Raw genomic sequence first — 11,696 nt, 5'->3', positions numbered from 1 at the left:
ATATTGGTGTACATGTAAACATACTCAAGTGTTGGTGTTTCCTCATTGGCCATTGCCCTTTTAAAGTGTGTTGGTGCAACACAGCCTTCTACCAACGTAGTCACACATCAATCAACTGATTAACTTCCTCAATACATGGTGGATGTTGTTGTTGTTCTTGCAGCCACTCATTTCCACTGCATGGGAAGAGTAGGTGCTGAGTAAGAAGCAAAAATGGGGAGCGTGGATGGAGTGAATGAAGCCTACAGTCTATGATAGCCTGATGTGATGGCAGTCATCCTACAAAGCGCTCTAGCACTCCCAGCAGGGTGTTTTCAGTCGCCTGACATTTTCAGCTTGGAAAAATGCTTTAGTAGACAATAATTTTGACAATAATAGTTTGATGAGAATTTGGTCGTACAAGACTATGTCGACCCAAAATATAAAATAAAAAGGAGTGGGAGGAATAAACTTTGTGATGTTTTTTAATTTTATTTTCTTCAGTTTAACAGGATTGGTTCCTCCAAAGGCATCGGGCCTTGGTTAATGTTGAATCCTGTTGCACACTACAAGAAAGCACAAAGAAACAAATACTGCTTTCTTATCCTTCATTTCTTTGTACTACTTCTGTTCTCAGATTGATGATAAGGAATTTGACATTCCCCAAGTTGACACACCTCCCACACTGGAGAGCATCCTTAATGAGGTGAGGACATGCTTCTCTTTGCTTTACTGCATCACACACTGTCAACAGTGTAACGTCAACTTTTTGAAAGTAATTTTAATCCACTTTGAGAACCTGCACCACTAGTCTTGTGTCTGTCTGAGAAAAACTACCTTTGCTATAGACACAGTTCTGATCATTGACTCAGGTTGACCCTTTTTAAATCAATATTTTGTGTTGAATTATTGATTTCTATAATCAATAATTAATCAAAGAATGGTGTAATAAGAAGAATAATGTAAAGCAAGAGGGTCATTATCCCTCCCAGAGTCATCATTAGTTTAAAAAAAAGTTTGGGAAACTTTATTTGCGTATGTTAATACAATGTAGTATATACAACAGAGACATGACAAAACGCACCACTGCTGCTCTCACATTCTCTTTTTAACACTAATGGTATAACGTGTTAAGGAGACTATATTGCACTTGTTGTGTAGACCTGTCATCAACTTCATGCCGCCCCAAACAGACTTGAGGTCATAACCAAATTTGTACTTATTTCTTTCTTATATTCAAGTTTGGCCCTTCAGTTCATTGTCTTATTGCTGTAAGAGTAAAAATGGGCTTAGCATCTTTTAGAAATGACTGTGGTAAAAAACACCCAGGATAGAGTTTAGGCCATTTGCTTAAACAGACTAGAGTTGTTTGGGATACTGAGAAGGTAACGGCAGAAGCAGAATATACAGTGGTGTGAAAAAGTGTTTGCCCCCTTCCTCATTTCCTGTTCCTTTGCATGTTTGTCACACTTAAGTGTCGGAACATCAACCAATTTTAAACAATAGTCAAGACAACACAAGAAAACAAAATGCAATTTGTAAATGAAGGTGTTTATTATAAAAGGTGAAAAAAATCCACCATCATGGCCCTGTGTGAAAAAGTGATTGCCCCCTAAACCTAATAACTGTGTTGGGCACACTTAGCCAACAACTGCAACCAAGCGTTTGCGATAACGTGCAATGAGGCTTTTACAGCAGACTGGAGGAATTTTGGCCCACTCATCTTTGCAGAGTTGTCCTAATTCAGTTACATTAGAGGTTTTTCGAGCATGAACCCCCTTTTTAAGTCTACCACAACACTCATAGGATAGGTCAGTCAGACTTTGGCTAGGCCACTCCAAATTCTTCATTTTGTTTCCAGCCATTCGGTGGTGACTTGCTGGTGTGTTTAGATCATTGTCCTGCTGCAGACCCAAGTTCGTTTCAGCTTGAGTACACGACGATGGTCGGACATTCTCCTTCAGATCTCTTGGTACGCGGATTCATAGTTCCTTGTATCACGGCATTCTTCCAGGTCCTGAAGCAGCAAAACAGCCCCGACCATCACACTACCACCACCATATTTTACATTTGGTATAATGTTCTTTTTAATGAAATTCAGTGTTCCTTCTACGCCAGATATACTTGACACACCACCTTCCAAAGAGTCCACTTTTGTCTCATCGGTCCACAAATGTTGTCCCAAAGTCTTGGGATCATCAAGATGTTGTGTGAGAAATTGAGACGAGCTTTGATGTTCTTTTTGCTCACAGTGGTTTTCCTCCTTGGAACTCTGCCATGCAGGCCATTTTTGCCCAGTCTTTTCCTGATGGTGGAGGCATGAACGCTGACCTTAACTGAGGCAAGTGAGGCCTGCAGTTCTTGGACGTTGTTGTGGGGTCTTTTGTGACCTCTTGGATGAGTCGTCGCTATCGCTCTTTGGGTAATTTGGGCGGCCGGCCACTCCTGGGAAGGTTCACCACTGTTCCATGTCTCCGCCATTTGTGGATAATGGCTCTCACTGTGGTTTGCTGGATTCCCAAGCTTTGGAAATGGCTTTATAACCCTTTCCAGACTGATAGATCTCAATTACTTTTTCTCAATTGTTCCTGAATTTCTTTGGTCTCGGCATGATGTGTGTAGCTTTTTTTTTTTTTTTTTTATACTCTTTATTAACGTTTTTCATTACAATAAAACAACAACACACACAAACTGGGGCACTGATACATAGATAAGTAGATAACTTACAAGATGATACCCCTAGTATGCTTCCTTGCTTTTGTAGGTCAACCATTTAGACCACGGTGTTTGTAAGAATGTCCTTTCATACGTAAAAGATATGTCTTTTTTCCATAGAGTTAATCTCCTCCACGACGTCGTCGCCTTGGTCCACTTGGGAGGGAGATTCTTTAGCCAAGACCTGTATGCTTTTTGCTAGCATTGACAGAACTTTAAAAGTACTGATCTCTTTTTGAAACACTTTTCCAGACATTAACCCAGCAGAAAAATTCTAGGGTCCTTGGATGACATACCCCAAATTGTCCCAGTAGTCTGACAATTCCATCCCAATAAGTTGCCAACTTTGGGCAGGACCAAAATACATGAGATGATTGGCGTTCTGATGGCCACACTGTCTCCACATGCTGTTTCTCTCCTCTATATTCTACAGTTTTGGGTGTAAGAAAGTATCTGATTAAGCACTTCCAACCGAATTCCCTCCATCTTTTGGAGCTAGTAGATGTTCGTTGTGTCACACACATCGAAAGCCAATCATCCTCTGTAATTATTACTCCTAATTCTCTTTCCCATTTAGACTTAATATCAAGGTGTTATTTCCATTTATTTCTGCAATCCTTTATATAGTTTGGAAACAGTTTTACAAGGGGAGTGGGTATAGCTTTCGTAAAAATGTTCACAATAGTATTACCTTCAGGAGGAACACCTTTTTTATTTTCGTATTGTAAAAATGTCTTACCTGGAAATATTTAAATAAGTCTCTGTTCTCAAGATTATAGTCCCTTTTCGTTGCTCAATGTTTAAAGGTGTTACCTTCTACACACTGGCACAAGCCACAAGTCCTCCATCTTTCCAGCCTAGAAATGAGAATCTAATTCCCTGGCCGAAAGTTTGAGTTACAGGAGGGCCACATCAGGAGTCCAATGACGTCCGCCAATCATTGTATCTATCACCCACTTCCTTCCAGATTAACAATGTGCCTTCGACTATACCATCCCATTCCCTTTTTGTCTGTAATTATTTACCTCCAGACGTTTTGGGGTTGGGCCCCACCCTGCCTTAGTTCTATTGTTTCCATCCAGTCCTCCATTTCTGGGGAGCACCAGCAACCATGAATCTCATCTGAGATGCATAATAGTATTCCCTCAAATTTGGAAGGCCAACCCCCTGGTCCCTATTAATTTGGAGTTTTAATTTTATTCTTGGTCTGGTCCCGGACCAAATAAATCTGGATATCACCCTGTCCCAAGCATGGAACTGTGTGCTAGATATTCTAATGGCAATGACTATGAAAAGATATAAAAATCTAGGAAGCAGATTCATCCACTATTTCCATTCTAGCTGTGAAGTCCAAACAAACCTTGACCAGACTGACAAGTCCTTTGTATGTTTTCAGTAAGATTATCAAAATTCAAACTAAATAACCCATCCAATCTTGAGAAATAATACTCCCAGGTATTAGCTTTTGGCATCCCACTTAAGTCTATAGGTCTTCTTATAAATTTACTAGGAGTGTTATGTGCCAGGACCTGTGTTTTTGTGATGTTTAGACTGTAGCCCGACAGTTGACCAAACTCAGTTAGAGCTGACATAACCTTAGGGAGCGTTATATCTGGGTTTTGGAGGTATGCGATTACATCATCTGCAAAAAGGGCAATTTTGTGTTCAATATTTGCAAAACTAATTCCCTTTATTCCATTATCCTCTCTAATGGCCTGTGCCAAGGGTTCAATGAATATTGCAAAAAGCGATGGACTTAGACAACATCCCTGACGGGTTCCTCTGTGTAGTTGGAAGCTGTCTGTTAGGTGCCCATTAATTTTTACCCTGGCCCGTGGTTTATCATAAAGTGACCGCAGGCACCTAATAAACTGGTTATTAAAGCCCAGGCGTTCTAGAACCTTATATAGAAAGGTCCAGTTGACCCGATCAAAGGCCTTTTCTGCGTCTAGACTAATTAATACGGCGTTGAGGCCCTGCTTTTTGGTTTGGTCTAAGATATGTAATGTTCGTCTTATGCTGTCATGAGTTTGTCGGCCTTTGATGAATCCCGTCTGGTCTTCGTGTATTAGGTCTAGCAAGTAATACTCCATTCTCCGAGAAATTATTGATGTAAAAATTTTATAATCGACATTCAGAATTGAGATTGGGCGATATGATTCGCAGTATTCACATTTTTCCCCTCTTTAGGGAGGACAGATATAACAGCCTCTCTCAAGATGTGTGGATCTCAGCCTGCCAATGTCCAGTTCAAAGAATCGAGCAGGACAGGAGAAGCTCCTTCCTGAACGTCTTGTACCATTCATTTGAAATCCATCGCTACCTGGGCACTTATTACTTTCAATGGTCCATAACTGTATCTAGTTCTTTCTGCGTATGGGCAGATAGTTTTTTTGTTTGATTAGACCAAGTGAAGGTAGTCCAAGGCTGCCAAATAATCATCAATAGCGTTACGTTAACTGGTCCTGGACAGATATAGTGTTTTAAAGTAGTTCTCAAAGGTCTTGTGTTTTTATCCATGTCATAGGTTAAGTCACCAGTCGAGGATTCTCTAATTTTGGTAATCGAGCTTCAAATGGTGTTTACGAAGTTTTCTAGCTAAGATCCGTGTAGCTTTGGGCCTGATTCGTAAAATGTTTGTTTGCAGAATCGTAATTTTTCCTCAAGTCCTCAAGTATCATATCATTATTTTGTTTTTAGTTTTTGTTATTTGTTCTGAAAATCCTCCATCGTTGTCACTTGCTGTTTTAATTCTATTTCCTCTCAACGTTTTTTCCAATTCATCGTATTTTAACCTCTTTATTTTTTTAGAGAACAGTTCTAGAAATTAGCCCTCTCATTACTGCCTTGACAGTGTCCCAGACTAAGGGGATTTACCTGCCCATTATTATGTCTTTATACACTCCGTATTTCCTTTCTAATCTCCTTTGTTGTAGTTTCTTATTGAATGCTATATTTAGGCGCCATAATGTGTTTGAGCCTATTATGCAAACCGATGGTCATGATAATGTTGTGGTCTGAAATATCCATGTTCCAATTAAGCATTCCTCCACTTTAGATCTATCAATGGTGTTCATCAGAACAGTCAATCCTGGAGTGGACTTTATGGTAGAAGAGTAATGAGTAAATTCTCTTCTTTTATAGAAGGTCCCTCCAAACATCAAACAGGCCCATCTCCCTCATCAGGATATTTAGTCTTTGACCGGCTTTTTTTGTTTCTTATGGCTTGTTGTATCTAGGACATAATAGGGATTGTGTTCCAGTCTCCAGCACAAATGACTCCTTCACTAAATGAGAATATGGTATCAAAGAACGTTTTCAAGAAAGTCCTGTCGCTCTCTGGCGTACATATATATTAGCAATCGTGACCACAACACCTCATTCTCTCCCTTTTATAACAAATCTGCCGTCTATCTCCCTTCTCGATATCATTCAATTCATGAATTAGAAATTAGGGTGACCACCCCCTCTTTCTACTATTTCTACAGGAGCTATAAAACGTGTTCAAGTAGCCAAATGACTTAAACTTGCCATGTTCTTGTTTAGACATGTGTGTCTCTGTAAAAAGCGATTTGTATCCCATCTTTCTTCATTTAGCTGACCCTTTTTCTTTTCACTGGACTATTCAGACCTTTACATTCAAGGAAGCAATTTTTAATTATATGAACAATGTATAGAATACCTTGACTGATTTGGCCCCTGAAACCAGAACACGAACGACAAACAAACAAAACAGAAGCAACTGACTTCCAAGGTGAGAGAAAGCTCCCTCTTCTCACTCGTGCCCCCCGTTGGAAAGTCGAGGTTTAACCTCAAACTGAGAGGGCCCAAAAAGCCAGTAGAAGCGCCTTTGAGAAAGAACACTCCATCCTATTAGTCCAACGTAGAGAGGAAAAAAAAAAAAAACACAGTGCCCTCTCCCACCAAATAGTAGATCAGAGCCCAGACAAAATACTGCGTTAGTTTATGAATTTCTGCCTATTTTCACTCGGCTAAGCTTCGCTGGAATCCTGCAGTTTGTCTTGGCTCTCAGCGCAACCGCAGCACCGCTGTTATCCGCCGGTTGCCAGCCCGCAGCTCCCGGAGACTCCACTCCGCTCTGGAGCCACCTCGGCTGTCACCGGTTCCTCCGACTGAATTCCGTGTCTCTTCAGCTCGTTTAGGCTTCCCGAGCGCTGGAATATGTGCGGGTTCCTGATTCCCAGTGGACCCATGTTGGTAAACGGTGTTTGAAAGCGGATGCCTTTCACTTTGAGCGCTTCTTGATAACGTTATATTCTCTGCGCTTTCACTATCTCAGGTGCATAATCGTATCAAAGTGATATATAAGGGCCCACCTGGATCTTGCTTTTTTTCACACTTCTCTTAAGATCTTTTCCTTTGTGGAAAATTCCAGAAAATGACAATATCGCTCTCGGTGGTGTCGGTGGGGGTTTAGTTGCCAGAGTGCGATGTGCGCGCTGTATGTTCAAATCCAGGTCCTCCGTAGTTGTAGCTGGCTTCTCAGAACGTCTCGATATACTGTATAGTTGAGTTCCCCTCCTTTCCCTCTGGTACCCCAATACACGGACGTTGTTTCTTCTGGAGCGAGACTCTAAATCAGCACCTTAAGCTGTGTTTTCCGCTGTTGTTCGATGCAGAAGCACAGCGCCTCGTTTGCCTCCTTTGCCCAGGTCTCCACTTGATGAACGCGGGCCTCCGCTCGTCAACCGCTCTGCCGCCCGGACCTCAGTAGCATATTGTCCAGCTTACCGTTGATCTCATGTCCCAGATGTCAATATTTTCTTGTAGCTTCGCATTATCATCCTTTAAAGCAGTCTTCAACCATCGATGGCCTTAAGTATTCCCTCCGAGTCCATGTTCGTTCCAGGCTCTGAGCTCCGAACTAGCCACGTTGTCGTTAGCTTGCTCCGAAACGTGTTAGCCTGACGACTTGGGCACTTTTATCCTGAGCTTTGAGCATTCTTGTCGATTTTTTATGCTCGCCCATGTTTCCCTCCGTTCATAATGTTTTTCCAGATAGTGGCAGATTGACGAGTTTTGAACGGAGTATTTTGAAATTAAAGTGGAGAAAGCTCTGACGCACCTGTCTACTCCATTTGCTTCCGGAAGTCGATGTGTACTTTTAAGGATCTCTGGTGAACCTTACTGTGTCAAGCAGCTCCTATTTAAGTGATGCCTTGATTGTGACAGGTGTGGGCAATAATCAGGCCTGGTGTGGCTAGAGAATTGAACTCAGGTGTGGACAACCACAGTTATAGTATGTTTTAACAAGGGGGCAATCATTTTTTCACACAGGGCCATGATGGTTGGATTTTTTTTTCACCTTAAATAACACCTTCATTTACAAATTGCATTTTGTGTTTACTTGTGTTGTCCTTGACTATTGTTTAAATTGGGTTGATGTTCCGAAACACTTAAGTGTGACAAACATGCAAAGGAACAGGAAATGAGGAAGGGGGCAAACACTTTTTCACACCACTGTACATCAGCTTAGCAATGAATATCTGGGGAATTCCCTGGACAGGTAGAAGGTTGTTACTGAAACCGACAGTAGTTTGATATCAGGTAAACATATTTGTTTGTAGACCCCCTCCACTATGAATGTAGGAGAGCCTTGTAGCTGAAGTGTTTTAAGTTTAGTGTTTTATTGTCCTTCAGGTGCCTAGTTGATGTATTTTTTTTTCCTGTGTGGTATCTGCAGCTGGAGGATGAGGAGGAACCATTTGTATTAGAGGATACCTGCGTGCTAAACACAGATAACATGGATGCTCACTCCTGTGACACCTCCTCTCTGGCCAGCTCAGACAGTGGAGACCCAGCACATCTTAAACGGCATGTACACACATGCAGACACACACACATGCAGACACACACACACACACATACACACTCCTTGTGCATCCCATTTGGCAGCTGCGGCATTTATGGTGCTTTACTCTTCCAGAGTCCGGAGTGTGTTTTATATCTGTTGCAACATTTATTGTACTCTTGAAAGATGCTAAATATGTAAACTTACAGTATATAATTACTAACTTACTCCAGGGCTTTTTGTAATAATAGCATTTAAAACAAATTGAATAAACCCCCTCAACAAAAAACAAATAATGTTAATATCATTTTTACTGTTTTATTAACTTTAGGCTTCATTTCACAAGTCTAACGTCACATTCTTCCAGCAATCAAATTTTCTTTTATATGACATGCAATTTTTATTTTATTAGAAACACATCAATCATACTCAACAGATGATATACAGTATGATGTATACTATTCCAATGTGACTCAAACAAGAACATCAACACATTTGTCACAATTTGTACCACACTTTTTATTCCTAGTGATTTGCTCATCTGTGGGGCCTCCGCTGCCTCACTTGGGTGGAAAGCTAGCATGTGAGTCTGTAGGTTTGTTGCCATTGTAGAGCAACTAAAACACAGCCCTAACTAACTATGTATAACATTCTAAAAAACAATGTCTTAATTATATAAAGATATTTTAAATAATTCAAATTAAATATTACATTGAAAGCTAAATGCAATTGAAGTAATAAAGTACACCCTGAAAACAACCGTGGAAAAAAATAAAATGGATTTGAATGTTAAAATTCTATAAGTTTAAGTCAGAAATATATTTTATTCACAGCCTTTTTAAGTGTGTGTGCACAAAGCTTCACACTGGGGCAGTTTAAGAGACTGTACTTTACTAATAGTGCAAAGCTGGAGACGTCTGTAGGGTGTGTAGTTTTCTGGACAGTAAGTCAAAGACTCCATACAGATGCTGCTACAACAACCAAAACAAAACAAGGGCCAAACCATCAACAATTAAGAAGGAAGTCTGCTGAGTTCAATGATGCCGCACACAAGACCCTACCGGTGTTTGGTGTTTTTTGCCGCCAACATCTCCTTCCAGGCAGGGCGGCAATGGTTATGTTTAAGGTTAAAGGAGAATTCCAGTTGATTTCAACACTAGCTCTGTTGTTTGGTAATTTGGAGCGCTGTCTGTAGAGAGGCAAATGAAAACAATCAGTGCTCTCTACACCGTGTTATCTTTCTGCTAGAGTTAGCACCCAACAGACTTAAACAGGGCGAGTTTTAAACGTGTTTTAACCTCTGAACATGTTCAAAATGAACATGTGCCTACCCATGTGCAGTGATTGCTTCTGAGGAAACACAGTGAATCTAACTGCAGTAGATGTGACAGGCATAAAAGTTGTGTTAATCCATATGAACCTCTGTTTATTTCCTGTTTTCCGGTGAAGGCCACACTAGTCGATTGTCTGACTCATACAATTCAATATTCCAAAATGTATTTTTTCCATAAAAAAACAATTTGCCATTCTTATGTCCTTAGTAATGACTATGTAGAAACAGATTGTAACCTGACACCACAGTGTAGCCAGGAGAGCTACAAGAGTTCAAGAGCTATTGAGCATACACATAGGTAACTAAGCAAAAGTGGGCTCTTAAACTTTTGACCTGCTGCAGCCGGCCGCTCTGCCCTCCTGACTCCGCTGTTGGCGCTCAGGCCCTAAATATTATGGTGCAAATCCGCCATCATAATAGCATTGCGCCAAGGTACAAACGTGCCTTGCTTTTAAAGGGAATTTGAGATGACAATGATTGGTTTATTGCGTGTTACTCCCATAACACACTTATGAATTAATAAAGACACCAAGTACAACCCTTTTGAACCATGCGGATTTGGACGTGCCCTGAACGTACCTGTACCTTGCACTTCACGCTGTACGCTTGGATCGTTAAATCAGGGCCCTAAATGTTCAAAGAACTTAAAGTCCGTACAACAGCTTTAATGCTCCAAAATACTTTAATAGTGCAACATAAGGCACACAACGTTTCGGCACACAATTTGGCCTTCCTCAGGTACCTTGTAAGACGTGACCACTAGCCAAATGACACTAACACTCACTATAACTTAGTTTAGGTGCATACCTTCTTGTCTTTTTACATGTACAAGGTAATTAAACAGAAAATGTCTTCTTTGTGTGTACGTGTGTGTGTCTGTGCGTGGACATGTGTGAAGAAGGAGGAGGACAATGGATCTGAATGCGACGGTTCATGGGTCTGTTCTTCGACACAGCCTGCTGAAGGGCATTTCTGCACAGATTGTCTCTGCTGCTGTAAGATGCACACACAAAACTTGTTTTTAGTGTTTTTTTGATTAAAATTAGGGGTGGAACAGTACATGTATTCATATTGAACCGAAACAGTATGGGCTTCTTGGTTTGTTAAAAAAAACTGCGTGCGAATTAATTTAATGCGTTTCTTTAGGGACACCTAATCTTTAGCAATTAAACACAACAAAGGCTTTCACTTGAATGACATTTTGAGCTAACGTTAGCAATCCAACAATCATAGATACCTAAAACGTTTTTGAAATGATTGCTCTCTTCAAGTTAGCAATCTAACACAACAAAGGCTATGTTTTGTTTTTCCCTCCATTGTACCGAACCGTGATGTCTAAACCGAGGTATGAACTGAACCGTGACTTCTGTGTACCATTCCACCCCTAATTAGAATACAGCTTCAGTACTGTGCTTTCCAAAAATAATAATGATCGTAAAACAAGGAGTATTCAATTGAATTAAATCTCTCAATGAACGTTCAGTAATCAGTTACTAATTCTATTTATGTTACTACTTTTTATTATTACTGTAACTAAAGTCTTTCCTTTTGTACTAGCTTCAGAATTTAACATATGTTTTAGTACACTTATCAATTATAATAAAAACATTTGCATGTTTTCTTCAGGACAAAGTGGATGCTGGACTGCCAACTGCTATAGTGAGTATTCGTTCAACAATGATTTCAGCTAAACCTAGATAGATGGTTATTTTAAAGGCAAATTTGTTAAGATACCATATAAATATATGACGTTTGGCTGACTGTTTTCAAAGGGCACTTTAGCAATTTATAATTTCAAAGGAGGCTTATACAAGAGACATGGTAAATAATTACGTCCCCAAGTCAAAGCTCCGCAGT

At 40.3% G+C, this 11,696-nt stretch overlaps 1 protein-coding gene across 1 annotated transcript in view; it reads left to right on the top strand.

Moving 5' to 3' along the window:
- vps8 (VPS8 subunit of CORVET complex) overlaps positions 1 to 11,696 on the top strand; it is a 179,632-nt gene that overhangs the window by 14,562 nt on the left and 153,374 nt on the right. The window contains 4 exon segments of the mRNA XM_032527504.1: positions 617 to 685; positions 8,399 to 8,529; positions 10,738 to 10,834; positions 11,466 to 11,498. Coding sequence (XP_032383395.1) covers positions 617 to 685; positions 8,399 to 8,529; positions 10,738 to 10,834; positions 11,466 to 11,498 — 330 coding nt within the window.

Source organism: Etheostoma spectabile, chromosome 10, assembly GCF_008692095.1.
Source record: "Etheostoma spectabile isolate EspeVRDwgs_2016 chromosome 10, UIUC_Espe_1.0, whole genome shotgun sequence".
NCBI lineage: Eukaryota > Metazoa > Chordata > Actinopteri > Perciformes > Percidae > Etheostoma > Etheostoma spectabile.
This window is presented reverse-complemented; position numbering and strand designations above follow the sequence as displayed.